Below are 15,620 nucleotides of genomic sequence, written 5' to 3'. Positions count from 1 at the left end.
AACATAATCAGTCAAAATAAGCCAATGGCTTGGGGAAAATATCTGCAGCACGTCACTACATGAAGACTATGTGAAGAATGCTGGGGCAGGAGCTCCGTGGCTGAGGTTAGGGTTAGGGTTAGGGTTAGGGTTCTGGGCCGAGCCTGGGTGGCCGAGCCTGGGCTGGACTGGGCTGGACAGGGGTTTGGTGGCAGAGCGCTAACCCAGCATGTATAAAACACTGGGTTTGATTCTCAGCACCATAAATAAATAAAATAAAGGTCTATCAGCAACTAAATTTTTTTAAAAAAAATGCCTATAGATTAGTTAAAAAAAAAAAGACAAACACATAAAGCATATAAAGAATGGGCAAGGGCTGGGGATGTGGCTCAAGTGGTAGCACGCTCGCCTGGCATGCGTGAGGCCCGTGTTCAATTCTCAGCACCACGTACAAACAAAGATGTTGTGTCCGCCGATAACTAAAAAATAAATATTAAAAAATTCTCTCTCTCTCTCTCTCTCCTCTCTCACTCTCTCTTAAAAAAAAAAAAAAAAAAAAAAAGAATGGGCAAAAGCCTTGAATAGACACTTCATGGACAAGATTAAAATGGCTAATAAATACATGATGATGTTCTCAATCTCATTAGTAAATAGCTAAGTGCAAATAAAAGCCAAAGTTATACACATGCCAGACTGGTGAAAATGAAAAGTCTGGCAGTATCAAGTGTTGGCAGGGATGTGAAGCCAAGGAGATTATTTTCCGGTTGGTGAACTAGAACAGTATCCTGAAACAACAGTGAAAGATCTTCATATCCTGGAGAAATTCTAACTCCTTTGCACAGGACGTGGGTAAGACTGTTGCAGCATTTGTAATTACCCCAAACTCGAAACAACCCAATGTGAGCCACGGGTGTGCTGCAGTGGCTTGAACAATCACAGCGACATGAATGAACCTTACAGATCAGGATGACCGGAGCCGGAGGCCAAAGCTCACCTACACTCCATTCTGTATAATACGAAGGCAGGAGGGGGCTGGGGTAGGCGCATAATCTGTGGTGAATGCTTTTTAGAAAAACAAGAAGGCGGACTTCCCTAAGCAAGGGCAGAGGAGGTGGTCCTGGGATGGAGAGGGCAGGGGGCGGGGTCGCTGGCACTGGGGGCTGTTCCCTGGAAGTTGCACAGTTCTATGTGTTGGCTGTATACTTCTGTATAATTTTCTGTATATTTTATTCCACAGGAAATAAAGGAGGAAAGGTGTAGCCTCAGCTTGGAACAGGTCAGGGCGTGGCCAAGGATAAAACCAGAGATCAATGCAAGGGCAGCTGTTGGGCAGCCTCCAGGGCCTGTAGTTTCCTGCAGAGCTCACTGAGAGTCTGAAAAGAGGGTAGACAGTGCCTCTAGAATCTCCCTCCAGCTAACAGGAGTCTGAAGAGGGGATCTCAGACACCTCCAGGGGTGCCTGCCTCCTCCCTGCCACCTGGTGCAGGGATTAGGACGTGCAGATGGTCACAGCCAGAGACAGGCTGTGGCCCTCCCCATCTCCCACCTCTAGAGACACATGGATTTGGTTCAAGTCTCAGTTCTGCCCATGTTCCCTGTGTGACCTTGATGTCTCTAGGGCTTCAGTCACTCTCAAAAGGCTCATTCCTTCTGGGCTTCAGGCTGACTGTCTACCTCAATGAGCACTGGGGCTCCGTGCCTCGTTCACTGACCTGTCCTCCCTTGCCCCCTACTCAGAGCTACCCCACCCAGCCTGGAATGCAGAACCTTTGGAGCTGTAGTCTGAGCCCCTACCAGCAGGGGCGCTCCCCACACCATGACCCAGAGTTGGGAGTTGGGTGGGAACTGGGAGCAACTCAGATCTGTGAGAGGTCTCTTCTGATTTTGAAAATGTCTCTAGGGCCGGGTGTAGCTCAGCGGGAAAGCATTTGCCTAGCATGTGAGGCCCTGGGTTCAATCCTAGCATTGTAAATAACAACAGTAAAATAAAAAAGAATCTCTCTTTTAACAATAAAAATCTCAGTTAAAACACAGAAGGCATAGAGGGCTCCCCATACCCCACAGATCAACATTGGGAAACAAAACCAGGCTTAATCCTTGGCTTGGGGAAACTTCTAAAAGGGTGCAGGCCCCTTTCCCAAGTCCTAGCACACATCCCGATGGTGGGCAAGACAGTCACTCTCTCTGAGCCACCTTGTCTGTCAGCAGAGTGGGGAAATGGGGTTGCCCCAGGGCAGGGCCTGGGCCTCCCGAGGCTGTCCTCACAGCCTGGGACCACAGGGCAAAGCAGCAGCAGGAGTGCTTCCCCAGAGCCTGGTTCCCTGGGTGGCAGAGGGCACTCTCCAGCTGTGGGAGACAGAGCTGAGGATACCCCACAGTGACTGCAGGAGGCACGAGGGGTGTCAGGGAGCAAGGCGGGCCTTGGCCTCTGCGGTGAGGCAGACAGGACCACCACAGTGAGTGCCCATGGCTGGACCTTGACCTTGGGCCTGACTTTGGTTCTCTCAGCTGCCAAAGAGAATGAACAGAAACTGCTTCTCCAAGCCAATTATGTCAAGTATTCAGCTCAGCACCTCCAATGTAGGTTGCCTCAAAGACAGGTGACCACGTCCCCCAGCCCCATGCGTGGAACAGAAATTCATCACAGGTCTCTGGAGAGCAGGAACCCTTTAGGGACTCTTCTTCATACTGGAGGACCAAGACTGGGAACCCTCCGACACCCACATTTGTGCCCTTGCATATGAGGCCCTGGGCCAGGCGCAGTCCACAAAGATGTGGTGGGAGGCCCACGGCCCAGGAGGTGAGGAGAGGCTGGGCCAGGCCTGAGGTGGGGGTGGGCCTTGGGCAGCCATAGGCTCAGATGTCCCATCAGCCAGTAGGACTCATCACCTAGCTTTGTGACCCAGGACCCCCAAACCTTCAGCCCAGGTTTTGCTTTTTAAAATACACTCTAGGGCTGGGGTGTGACTCAGTGGTAGAGCGTTTCCTCGCACAGGTGAGGCACTGGGTTTGACCCTCAGCACCACCTAAACGGATAAAGGAGCTATTGTGTCCATCTGCAACTAAGAATATTTTATATATATATATATGTATGTATGTATGTATGTATATTTATTCTGGGCTGGGGTTGTGGCTCAGCAGTAGAGTGCCCACCTAGCACACGTGAAGCACTGGATTCAATCCTCAGCACCACATAAAAATAAAGATTATTGTGTCCAACTACAACTAAAAAAACATATTAAAAAATACATCCTAGCCACCGAGCTGGCTCCAAAAGCAAGTGCTCTGTGGCACAGCCAGCAGACCCCCAGGCACCCCCAGAAAGTGCAGATCTCACAGGACTGGAAACTGTAGCCACAGGGGGGAGTGGTGTGCGCCACTCTGGGGACCCTAATGGGGTTAGGGCAGACTTCGCTAAGAATTCCGACTCAGGGAGGAGGACTGGCCAATTTCCCAGAGGTGGTTTGGAATACCAAAGGTTCCCTGGGCTCTCACTCCTCTCCCAGGGAAGGCTGAAGAGGAAACACCTGCAGAGGTGGACACCTGGCTCCAGGAAGCAGGTGGCGGCCTGTTGTCCCACTGCAGCCAAGATGCCCTGGAGTGGCAGCCTCCCATATGTGATGTCCCGATTCATCCAGGAGACCACAGGCCCCCAGAATATAGCAGGGGTTGGGGACCCAAACAAAGAGCCAACTCTGGGCAGTCACTGGCTGGGGCACAGTGTAGTCCTCGACTTGGGTTTTACCTCTCAACCTTATGACCCAACGTGAGGGGAAGCAAGTGGGCACCAGATGACCCTGGGGCCCTGCCAACCTCGACTCCCAACTGTGTTGGTTTTCACAAAAAGCCACCCTGGAAAGGCCGTACCCGGGAGCAGGGCCTGAAGAAACAGGGTACTGATGAAGGCTGCACCTGAGTGTGGTGTTGCTCAGAGGACTTGGGCATCTGGATGCCATTGTCCCCACCTCTCTTTGGCCTACTCAGAGGCAACTCTTCTTGCCCCATAGTGGCCATCACTTCCTCCAAGAAGTCTTCCTGGAGCACCTATGGGGTTCCAAGCTCATAGCCACTGCATATCCCACTGCCCTGGACACTGCATTGCACCTCACATCCAGCTGTCCCCTTGCTGGGCTGTAGCGTGGCCACCCTGAGCCTGGGGCCTGCTCACAGTGCACCCGGCTCCAGCACTGGGGCAGGCGCCCAGGAGGCACTCACAGCCATCTGTCAATGCAGAGAATGAGCCAACTATAGATATGGGGGCCCTTTAGCTCTGGAGCCCCACTGCCCTGGGTGTGACCCATGGAAACAGTGGTGGCTCCAAGTCAAGACTGCCCCAGCTGAGTCCTGACCTGTGACCCTGTGCAATCTGGCAAGTCACTCAGTGACCTATGTTTTAGCAGACAGGGAGACCACCTCTTAGCACTCCCCACACGGATATCGGTGGGTGTGCAATAAGCAGCTACCCCACTCCTTCCCAATCAAGCCCTGGTCACCGAGGCAAAGATCATTTCTGATTTATTGGGAGGCAAGGTTCCCTCCCAGAGCCTGCATCTTACTCTTCCCAGGAGAGTCTAGGACCAGCCCCAGTCCCACCCAACTGCCCCAGCCTTGCTTGGCTCCCAGCCCACTGCAGGGTGGTGTGCAGTGGGACCAGACTTCTAGTCCTAGAAGCCCAGGCAGGGCGTGGTCCTGGAGCCTGGGTTCCTGGGAAGGAGGAAGCAGGGTGTGTCAGCCTGGAGAGACACAGAGTCCTCTGGAGCTGGGTCCTGATCCAGCCCAGAACCCAGCTGCTGGGTGGAGCCTGGCCAAATTTCACCAGGCGTCTGAGCCTCGCATCAAGCACAGCCTCACTCCAGCTCCTCTTCCCATGCAGGTGAGGCTCCCTCTGTGTGGTACAGGGTTGTGGCCCTCTGGCTGCTTCTGCCCAGCAGCTGTGCGGGGCAGGTGTCACCTGGGCCTGGTGTAGCCATATGGGTGCCGCAGCAGCAGGCTCTGGTGGCTGGGCAGCACGTGGGTGTGGTAGTGCTCCACCATGCTGCCCACACTCACGAACAGGACCTCACCCTCCAGATAGAACTTAGAGTCCTGCGGGCGGAAGGCAGCAGGGTTAGGGGGCCCAGTCCCCGACGCTCAGCCTGTCTCCTCTGCCCCAAGCCCCGGATGTAAAATGAGGCAGTCAGCAGTAAGGACAGTCAGGCCTGCTCCTGCTGCCCCATCACACTTGTGCTCCCCAAGTTCAGGTCGCACTCTCCCGTCCCCAATGACCCAAACAGAGCCTGCACCCAGGCACTGCAGGAAAGATCTGTGAATAAACCAGCCCTTCCAGGGTCCCTGCAGACAAAGCTGGGCAAGGAGAGAAGGGAGGCTGTGCAGTGGGGATGGAGGGCTGATTCCCTGCAGTGCCAGTCTCAGTGCACCCACTGCCTGACGCCAGCCGAGCCCTGGAGCCAGGGTCCCCAACCTACCCTCAGAGCCCCTCACCTTCTCAAAGATGCGGTAGTTCCTCACTTTGTTAGAGGATTCGTCCCACACAACCAGAACCTACAGGGAGGGCAGTGTCAAGCAGATGTCTCACCAGAGGGTGCAGGGCCCATCGCGGGAGCCAGAGCGGGTGGGCGAGACCACCAGGCCTGGGTGCTGAAGCCCTTGGAGGGAGGTGGGAGGGGCTGCAGATACCCTGCCCAGCTGTGGTCACCTGAGCAGGGGCTCCTCCTGCTATCAGCCCCTGGTGAGAACTGGGCATCAAGGGTACCCAGTCCACCAGGACCCACCTCTCTCTTGACACATGGGGCTAGTGCAGCTCAGTGATGTGGAGCACCACACACTTGACAGGCACGGGGAGTGAGGACCCCTGCCACTCCTACCACCCAGTGGCTTTCCCCCCACTCTGGGTACACAAACCCCGGCCCATCCCTGGAGTCCTGGCAGCCCAGCCCTCCCCTTCCCTCCACAGCTCTGCAAGAAGGAGACATCATGGACTCTGATCTTTAGAGGGCATCTAGTTCCCGAGAATAGATGGAGGGTTCTGCTGGGAACCGGCTGCATGGGGAGGTAACCTATAAACCGTAGACTCCTGGGCCCCCATCAGCTGGGTACACAGTGCCCGAGTCCCTATGGGGCGACCCACCTTCCCCGACTTGGTGGAGGAGTTCCGGATGCAGTACAGTCCGTCCTGGGGCTCTCCCCGGGGGTTCGTGGCTTTGAACAGCCTAAAATAGGACAGCATGTTGGTGGGGCCCCTCCAGCCACACCCCCACAGCTTGGCTTTCTGCCCTCTGACCACCATGGGCCTCTGTCCTGAGTCCTGAGAGCAGCAGCTGCCCAGGGGCCAGGACAGCCAGTGGGAGGGACAGAGCTAAGAGTCCCTCAGGTTTTCTGCTGCACCTGGCACCATGCACTTGGTCAAGTGACTGTCCAAAGAGTGGACCGAGAAGCAGGGGACCTAGCTTCATACGAGTACAAGAGGGGCTTCACACTGACCTTTCCACTTCGCAGGATTCCGTGGTGTTGACAAAGACCGAACTGGGCAGTGGCACCTGGAGAGGTCAACAGGGCTGTGTGCAGAGGACAGGGAGACCCACACTACCTCTCCCCCAAACGGTTCCCACCTAGGGCTCTGCAGGGTCCTGTCCCCTCGGCTCCAGAGTCCTGGGGGCTCTGCTCAGGAGGCCGAGGGGCGCCCAGCCTGCAGCTCCCTGCCCTCTATCCACTCAGTTTACCTTCTCGTAGTCCTCATCTGAGTCCTCCCCGCCGGTGTCCACCTGCAAGGGTCGCTTTGGCTTTTCAAAGGAGAAGCTCCTGAAACTCTGCCCATCAGGGGGTGATCGCCTGGGATGGGGCAGAACAGGAAGGCAGACCACATCACCCTCCCACCCAACTGGCTGCCCCTGGTCCCCTGCTCATGCAGCCCCCACAGGAGGGCAGAGAGCAAAATTAGAATCCACAGTGTCCCTGCCCCCATGGCCATAAGGTCCAGGACCTGGTTCAAGAGGCCAGTCCTCACTGCCTGGGGTAGCAAGCATTGCCTGAGGCCTGGAAGCCCCAGGAGAAGGTCAGAGCCAGTGGGTCCTTATGGGGACAGGATCCTGGGCACTTAAACACAGATGTTTCCAGTGGACAAGTGGACGGGTCACCACTGAGGCCCCAGCTCTGCTGTTGGCTCTGTGACCTTGGTCAAGTCACACTCTTCTCAGAGCCACAGGGAAGTGGACAGATGTGAACAGGCATTAAGAGCCCTGCAGACCCCACAGGTGGCCAGGTGGTCCTCAGCCAAACCTCCAGGGTTTTAGGGAAACCAAAGAGGCCCCAAATGGCCAGAAGACCATGAGGACATGCCAGGTCAGGTTGTTGGCTATGGGCAAGGTCCTGGACAGTAACCCATAGCCCTTGCCAGACTGAGGTCTGGGCACAATGACTGACAGCTGACTATCTGTTCCTTTGTGGCCAATCATGAGATAGAATTGCAAGTGTGGCGAGGGGTCTTCCAGAAACTTTCCCTCCAGCAGCATGGATCTCAGAGATGCCAACACAACCCTGGGTTAGGGGTGGTCAAGGACATTCAGGGTGAGCCAGTAAGGGCATCCCAGGGCCTTCACCCACCAAGTGAGGTACAAAGCTCACCTTGGGTCCCAGACACCTTTGACCAGGGGCCATTGGTGACCAAATGGGGGACACTGTAGGCCCTAGCACTATCCAGCAACAGGTAGAAGGCATGCCAGCAGGCCTCCAGGCTGACTCACGACAGCTCCACATTCCAGGCATTTCCCAGTTGGGAAGGACACAAAGGCAGTGCTGCTGGCTCTGGAGCCAGGAGACGCCCAGAACCAGACAGGGCTGGGCCCAGGTCCAGGACGGGGCTGTGGAGCATGCTGGCCTGGTGGCTCAGAGCCACCTTCCCCATCACTCAGCTGACTGCATGGCAGCAGCTCCATGGAACCTGGATCCCCAAAGCCATACTGACCACTGACCCTGGAGCTGCTGCTCCAGGCCCCCTGACTAGGCCACGTGTTTCACAAGGGCAGCCAGGGCCAGCCAGAGGGGAGGCCGCTCTGCCTACACAGGCCTTCCTACTTCGGCACCTGCCACCCACCAGGGCTGAGTGCAGTTGGGGGGTGCAGGGCACTGGCCAGAGACCAGGCTGGATTGGGGAGGGGTCCCAGCAGCTCAGAGCAGGGCGCCACTGCAGCCAGACTCACTGGAGGTGGGGGAGCATCGGTTTCTCTGGCCTGGGCAGCACCGTGGGCCGAGCTGTGGGCTCAGGCATAGACAGCTTCAGCACAGGAGGCCTGGGAGCCACAGTGGGCACAAGGAGTCCAGGTCTGGCTGTCTCCCTGGGGGGGGCCTCCTCCGCGATCTTGAGGAACTTGGGCTTGTTGGCAGGCACAGGTGGAGGCTCCACTGCGGGTGGCCCCCGGGGAGACAGGTGGAAGGACTTGAGCCTATCACAGTTCCTGGAGGTGGCAATGGCTGTGGTGGCAGAGCTGGAGGCAGGGCTGGCCCCATGGCCAGGGGTCCAGGGCTCTGGTTTCCGGAGGCCAGGCCCAGCAGGCGCGCTGCTCAGTGGAGGGTCACTCATCCTTCGGGAAGTGGCAGGCGCCCTGAGGCCAGGTTCAGCCCGCCTCAGACCCAGCGGGTCTCTCTTAGTGTCTTCAGGAGCTGGACTAGCATCTGAGAGGCCACGCTTAGGGGGCTGGGGTGGCAGCAGGGGACTTGGGCTCTTGGAGGTGAAGGAATGGGCACGGGGCAAGTCAGAGAAGGCTGGCTTCCTGGGCGTGGGCACTGGAGGTGGTGGGTAGGCCGGCGGGTGAGTCAGGGCATCTACAGAGCAGAGAGAAGCAAGTGAGCGCCACCCCCAGAAGCTGGACCATGCCACCACCTGCTGGGGTGGGGCACTGGGGCTGAGTGGCTTGAGCAAGAGCACACCCACCGTAGGCGGCCTGCTGTGCAGCCCAGTGCCCAGGGCCCTGTCCAACCTTCCCCTGGGCCCAGTTCACCACCACCAACTGGCCCTCCCTGTCCATCCCCCAGCGGCAGCCCCACAAGCTTCCTGACACCTAGATGCCACAGGAGGAGCCGAGGGTTCCAGAGGCGGGAGTGAGAGAAGAGCAAGGACACCCAGGAAGTCAGGCTGAGAGCGGGGTGGGTTCCTAAGAGCAGAGGCGAGCAGGAGCGGGCACTGGGAAGATGAGGTCTGAGAGAACTCTATGGGAAGTCCACGGCTGAGGAGGACACTGGTACCCACAGTAGAGGGGACCCAGAGTCACAGTGCGGGGACTGTGGGGGGTCAAGTCCTGCTATGGGAAGTCCAGGGCTGTGGCTCATGGCTGCAGGGACTGTGGGGGGTCAAGTCCTGCTATGGGAAGTCCAGAGTTGTGGCTCATGGCTGCAGGGACTGTGGGGGGTCAAGTCCTGCTATGGGAAGTCCAGAGTTGTGGCTCATGGCTGCGGGGACTGTGGGGGGTCAAGTCCTGCTATGGGAAGTCCAGGGTTGTGGCTCATGGCTGCGGGGACTGTGGGGGGTCAAGTCCTGCTATGGGAAGTGCAGGGCTGTGGCTCATGGCTGCGGGGACTGTGGGGGGTCAAGTCCTGCTATGGGAAGTCCAGGGCTGTGGCTCATGGCTGCGGGGACTGTGGGGGGTCAAGTCCTGCTATGGGAAGTCCAGGGCTGTGGCTCATGGCTGCGGGGACTGTGGGGGCTCAAGTCCTGCTATGGGAAGTCCAGGGCTGTGGCTCATGGCTGCGGGGACTGTGGGGGCTCAAGTCCTGCTATGGGAAGTCCAGGGCTGTGGCTCATGGCTGCGGGGACTGTGGGGGGTCAAGTCCTGCTATGGGAAGTCCAGGGCTGTGGCTCATGGCTGCGGGGACTGTGGGGGCTCAAGTCCTGCTATGGGAAGTCCAGGGCTGTGGCTCATGGCTGCGGGGACTGTGGGGGCTCAAGTCCTGCTATGGGAAGTCCAGGGCTGTGGCTCATGGCTGCGGGGACTGTGGGGGCTCAAGTCCTGCTATGGGAAGTCCAGGGCTGTGGCTCATGGCTGCAGGGACTATCATGGGTCAAGTCCTGCCTCAGGGCAAAGAGGCCTGAGCCCTGGGGTGGTGTCCCTCCAGGTGGGTACAGGGGCTGAGGAGCTGGTGGGGCTCTGGGCACATCAGGCAAAGGAGGGTGTGGAGTAGGTGCTGGCAGTCGGGCACACCTGGCAGTGTGGAGTGCTGGTCTGGGAAGGGGAGGGAGGGGAGGTCAGTGCATGGGGTCCAGAGGCTGGAAGGGAGAGTGGAACAGGAGTACACAGTAGGTCTGCAGGTGGCTACCATGCGCTCATCTGCAGCGCAGGATGGGACAGAGGGAGAATCTCTCTCTAGACCTGGGCAGCTGAGCTGAGGTGTGAGTGGGAGGTGACCAAGGCAGATGGCCTCAGGCCAGGGGCTGAAGGACTGTGGAGCTGGCCCCAGAGGAGTGAGGAGGACACTGGTACCCACAGTAGAGGGGACCCAGAGTCACAAAGGCCACTCACTAGAGGTCAAGGAGGGGGGATGTCATCCCAAGACAAAGTGATGGATAAGAAAGTTCTAGAGAGGTTGGAGAGGGGAACCAGGGGGGTCAAGGACTGAGCATGAGGGACAGAGGGCAGGACAGAGGCATCGCCCCGACACAGCCCTGCACTTCCACTACCCTCACACGACTGTCTGCCCGCCTCCCCAGGAGCCCGAGTGCTCCAGGAGTGGGGCGGGGTGGGCACGGCTGCTGGTGACAGCATGACCTATGGCTGTGCTCTGAGAGCTGGCAGCCCAAACACAGACCTGCCCCTAACTGGCCACCCTCAACGCTCCTCCCTACTCTCAGCAGCCCACCCCAACACGCTCCACACCCAGGCACTTCCCAGGCAGGAAGGGCACAACTGCAGCCCTGATGTCCCCAGAGCCAGGGGACACATCCAGAATCCTAGGCAGGTGGGCCTTAGGGCCAAGAGTGGAGGCTGTGGAAGCCAGGCTACCCAGGCTCCACAAGTCACTTTAGCTTGCAGTCCTCCTGCCTCAGCCTCCCCATATCCCTCCCCTCTGTCTATGGGGGCCTGACCTGGGAGGTGGGGGACAGGGTAGCAGAGCTCTGAACCTCTTTTTTTTTTTTTTTTTTTTTTTTTTGAGAGAGAGAGAGAGGGAGAGAGAGAGAGAATTTTTTAATACTTATTTTTTAGTTTTCGGCGAACACACATCTTTATTTATATGTGGTGCTGAGGATCAAACCCAGTGCCGTGCACATGCCAGGTGAGCACACTACCGCTTGAGCCACATCCCCAGACCCTCTCTGAACCTCTTAATAGTGAGTCACAGTAAGAAGACAGGCACCCACCTCCCCCAGCCTAGGTGCCACTCCTGGTGCTAGACCCTGTTCCCTCCGGATCCCCAGGGTCCTCTCCCTACTCACTCCCCATTGCCCCCATCTACCAGATCCCCAGCCCCTGGCCCTACTCACAGGATCCCCAGCTCCTAGCCCTACCCACCAGATCCCCAGCCCGCTCCCTACCCACAGGATCCACAGCCCCCCTCCCTACCCCCGGGACCCCCAGGCCCCTGCACCTACCCTGGGGCTTCACAGGCTCTGGGGAGTCAGGCTCCAGGTATGAATCCTCCTCATCCTCATGCTCATAGTCTGTTGGTGGCAGATGGAAGGTGAGACCCAGGCCCAGCCCACCAAGACGGGGTGGCAGTGCCCACTGTGCCTCAGCACAGTGCCCTGTCACAGGAGCTGAGCACCCAGGAGGCGGGAGCGTTAGGATAAGGCATCAGGATTTGAACCCAGGCCACTGTTACACTGTAGGACAGGGCACAGGCACAGCAGGAGGGGCCTCCCAACAGGGGCCCTGGTCCCTTGTGGCCATCAGCAGGAAGGTGTGGAGAGCTGGAGGGGCAGGTGTGGCCCAGCCCTCACCTTCATTGTCGGTAGGGTATGGAGGAAGGCTGATGTCCACGGGCCGCTCCACTGCACCATAGAAGCTATCTGTGTCTGAACTGGAGTCACTGAAACACGGGGCGGGCGGGAGGGGCAGGTGGTCAGCACCAGGCCTGGGGTCCTTGGCACTCACAGGGACACCTACACTCAGGGACACTGTGACAGACACAGACTTGCACATGCATGCTGACCGCCTGTGCACCGATGTGGAGAGGCAGGGACAATCCTGTGACCACACGCTCAGGCCACACAGGTGACCCCAGGCAGCACGTGCACAGGCAAGCGTATAGACACACAACCGCAAGGACAGAAGGGGCTGTGGTCCGGTGCCGCCCTCCCTGCCTCTGTGGTACCTGCCACCCTGACTGGCTGGAGAGCTGAGGGCTGGGCCCAGTGTCCAGTGGCCCATGTGTCCACCTGCTCCTGACAATGAAAGCAAGGACAGGTCTAGGACCCCCTGGAGAGTCCCTTGCTACCTGCTGGGCCATCTCACGGGTGAGGGTGCTGAGACCAGGATGGACTGAACCCCTCCCTGGACGCCGCATCTGCTCTCCCTCCGAGAGAGCCAAGGTAGGTGTCAGGGGGCTGGGACCCCAAGTTCTACACTCTTGAAATGCTGTGACCCCCAAATGGGGAGCTGCCAACAGATGACAGAGTCAGACATGGTGACATGGAGCTGGAGAGGACAGCAGGACAGGGAAAGACAGGCACACACGCACACACTTATACACAAGGTGCACACTTCCACATCCACGTGGCCCTTCAAGGAGCGCACTGTGGCCACGCCACCCAGCCTGGAGACGGACATGCACATCAAACCCAGGAGCCCCAGGTACTGCCACCCTCCTCCAGGCCCTGTAGCCCACCTGGTGTCCAGGGGCAGCTCCTTCTTCTCATGGAAGTGGCCAATCTCCCTGCGCAGCAAGGCCATCCAACTCTGTTGGTTAGCCAGGGTCAGGGGCCAGGGCCAGGGCCAGGACAGGGCCCCACTCACCCTCTTCCCTCATTTGCCCCAGCTACTCTGCAGTGACCACCCAGGCCAGCGGAGACAGCCCCAGCTGTGTCCAGCCCAGGCTGTGTGACTCAGGTGTGGCCTCCCCTCCTTGGGTCGGCAGCTGCCCCTCAGCCCCCCAGCTCTTCCCGAATGGCACATTCTTAGGGTGGGCCCTGGTGCCAGGCCCTGGGCAGCACCACCCGGCTTCCCCTGCTCAGTGCATCTCTCAGGGCCTAGACAAGATGGTGTCAGCCTCCTGCCAAGAGCTGACAGGAGGCCAGGGCCCTGGGACCAGGGAGCCTCCTAAACAGGGAGACCCCATCACCTTGCGCTCGTCCTCAGAGGAGGCGGAGAAGAACCACGTGCGGTGCTTCTTGCTGATGTGGACGATCTTGAAGGGGAAGACATTGTTGGATGTGGTCTCCTCGGCTGCCCGCATCACTCTGAGGACACAGGGGTCACCACCTGCTCCACTCACAGGGGTGGCCTGAGCAGCCCATTCTATGTGGGTCTGGGTCTGGCACCCGGCATTATAACCCAAGGTCAGGAGCAGATCTGGACAGTCCCTGCCTGCCCATGCTCCAGGCAGAGGACCTAGATGCTATGGGCAGATGGCAGAGGTGGGCAAGAGTGGGCAGCTGAGTCTTCAAGGGCTTCCTGGGAGAGCAGCAACGCAGGCTCAGAGATGGGGTCACATCACCCCACAGCCCACCAGTGTCACTGTAATTGGACGCCTCTTCCCACCTCTGCCCCATGTGCCCTTGGCCTGACTGCTGAAGACCCTCATGGGGCTCTGGCCAGCCCCCGCTGCCCGCTGCCCAGCAGCAGCCCCCCATGCATTTCTGGGAGTGACTCACGTCGTATCTGCTCTGCGGCCCACTAACCCTCACAGGCTGTGGGCTGTGCACGGTGATCCCAAAGTCCACCTGGGGGAAGCTACCAGGGGACCTGGACAGAGCCTCTCAGGCCCAGCTGGCCTGATGGGCACTGACTCCCTGGGGCACAGCTGTCCTTGACACTGGGGCGTAGCTGTGAACTGGCTGGCACACGCATGTCTGAGGGAAGAAAGCGGCTGCCTGGGGAAGCTCTGATCGCCAGTGCCTGCCTGCTGCCCAGGGCCCTGGGTGGACGGGGGCCTGGTGCTAGACTGGCTGATTGGCAAGGCTGCCCCACCAAGGCTGTGGCAGAATAGGGGCTGGGCCTAGAGTAACTACCAAAGCAAGTCCTGCCACTAAGACCTGGTGAACCACCGTTGCTCACAAGATGGAGGGACTGGGCCTTAATGGGGTGGTGAAAGGCAGACCAGTGCTGCTGGACGCCGGGTCAGGCGGCAGAGTCTTGGGCCCAGAACTCAAGCACTGCTCTGTGGGCCTAAGGCTGTGAGGTGGATGCAGGTGGGACTAACAGGCCCACAAGCTCCAGCATGCCACAACTTACCAGAGGGCTCTGGCCCAGTGTCCCCCTGCCCATCAGCCTGGAAGCCCTGAAGGGCAGACTCATGGCCACTTGCTGGATAGAGCTAGCCCATGGCACAAGTGAAGCAAGGAACTGGTCCCAGCCTGGGAGGACCCTGGAGCCAGGAAGTCTGGACAGGGCCTGTGTTTAGGACACAGGGGAGGGTACCCTGGGAAGAGCTGGGAGGAGGAAGGGGCAGGGTAGGGAGGAAGGGGCAGGGTAGGGAGGAAAGCAGATGCCACTGGGCAGCAACTGACTGGACTGCAGAGCAGGCTGTCCAGGCCCTTGACACCTGACCCCAAAGCCCCAGGAAGCCTCCGTAAGGAACTCACTCCTAGGCTCCAGCAAAGGCCTGGGCACACTGGGCAGGGCTGGGCTGCTGGAGGCCATCTGGGGAGAGCCAGGTCCTCCCCAGGGGGGCAGTGAGAGCTGGCTCCAAGCCCTTGTTGGCCAGGTGGGCTGGGAGGGGACGCTCTGGGCAGGGTGGGCGCTCACCGGTTGTAGCCACTCAGGGAGAAGGCGCCCTGTGGGGAGGCCGACGTGCTGCTCTTGAAGTAGTAGATGCAGCGTCTGTGGATGATCACAAAGCGCAGGGGCCCTGTGGGCAGGGCACGGTCACCAGGGCTGCCAGTGGGCCACGCCAGGCACCTTCCACCAGGCACCTCCACGCCAGGCAGGCCCACGCCAGGCAGGCCCACGCCAGGCACCTCCACGTCAGGCACCCTTCACCCCAGGCACCCTGCATGCCAGGCTGGTCACGCCAGGCACCTCAGGAGGCCTGTTCATCTTGGGCCAGCCTCAGGCTGCTGAGAACTGCTGAGAGGAAGACAGGAAGCCAGGCTGGGCTGCGGCCCCTCCTCAGGGGTCTATGACGGGGCCAAGTGTGGGCAAATGGAGGGGCATGTGGGCCAGCCCCTGGGCAAGCCTGGACACCCCTCCCTGTGCACCTTGGGCCATTCAGGGGCTATGTGCAGTAAACGCAGAGAGCCAGAGGCCCAGGAGGCCGCAACCGCCTTGCTGGGTGCTGTGGGGCTGTAGGAGGCTCCTCAGCCCAGCTGGCGGATGAGGAGAGCAGGGGTAAGAGAGCCCCTGGGCTGGACTGTATTCCAGTTGGGCAATGCCCCAAGCTCCACCAACCCAGGCCTGGATGAAGGTCAGTTACAGTTTCTCTCTGGAGGATCCCTATGCAAAGAGGGTACCAGTTAGACCGGTACCCAGAAATGACCATCCCGTGGGGCACACCTCAGC

The 15,620-nt window shown here is 59.0% G+C and overlaps 1 protein-coding gene across 3 annotated transcripts in view; it reads right to left on the bottom strand.

Annotated features, from left to right (window-relative positions):
* Positions 1 to 4,477: 4,477 nt before the first annotated feature.
* The window catches only part of Sh3bp2 (SH3 domain binding protein 2), a 34,196-nt gene continuing 23,053 nt past the window's right edge, over positions 4,478 to 15,620 (bottom strand). The window contains exons 4-14 of one of the 3 annotated variants that reach the window (XM_076863997.1): positions 14,868 to 14,970; positions 13,243 to 13,360; positions 12,790 to 12,860; positions 11,903 to 11,991; positions 11,555 to 11,623; positions 8,175 to 8,796; positions 6,699 to 6,807; positions 6,460 to 6,515; positions 6,107 to 6,188; positions 5,461 to 5,520; positions 4,478 to 5,064 (exon numbers count right to left, since the gene is read on the bottom strand). In XM_076863997.1, the coding sequence (XP_076720112.1) occupies positions 4,927 to 5,064; positions 5,461 to 5,520; positions 6,107 to 6,188; positions 6,460 to 6,515; positions 6,699 to 6,807; positions 8,175 to 8,796; positions 11,555 to 11,623; positions 11,903 to 11,991; positions 12,790 to 12,860; positions 13,243 to 13,360; positions 14,868 to 14,970 (1,517 nt within the window). In that variant the 3' untranslated portion in view covers positions 4,478 to 4,926. Of the gene's footprint in view, positions 5,065 to 5,460; positions 5,521 to 6,106; positions 6,189 to 6,459; positions 6,516 to 6,698; positions 6,808 to 8,174; positions 8,797 to 11,554; positions 11,624 to 11,902; positions 11,992 to 12,789; positions 12,861 to 13,242; positions 13,519 to 14,867; positions 14,971 to 15,620 lie in introns of all 3 variants that reach the window. The other 2 variants (XM_076863996.1, XM_076863998.1) reach the window with 2 other exon arrangements.

This window comes from Callospermophilus lateralis, chromosome 8 (genome assembly GCF_048772815.1).
Source record: "Callospermophilus lateralis isolate mCalLat2 chromosome 8, mCalLat2.hap1, whole genome shotgun sequence".
Taxonomy (NCBI): Eukaryota; Metazoa; Chordata; class Mammalia; order Rodentia; family Sciuridae; genus Callospermophilus; species Callospermophilus lateralis.
Note: the sequence above shows the minus strand (reverse complement) of the source record. Positions and strands in the feature narration are given on the sequence as shown.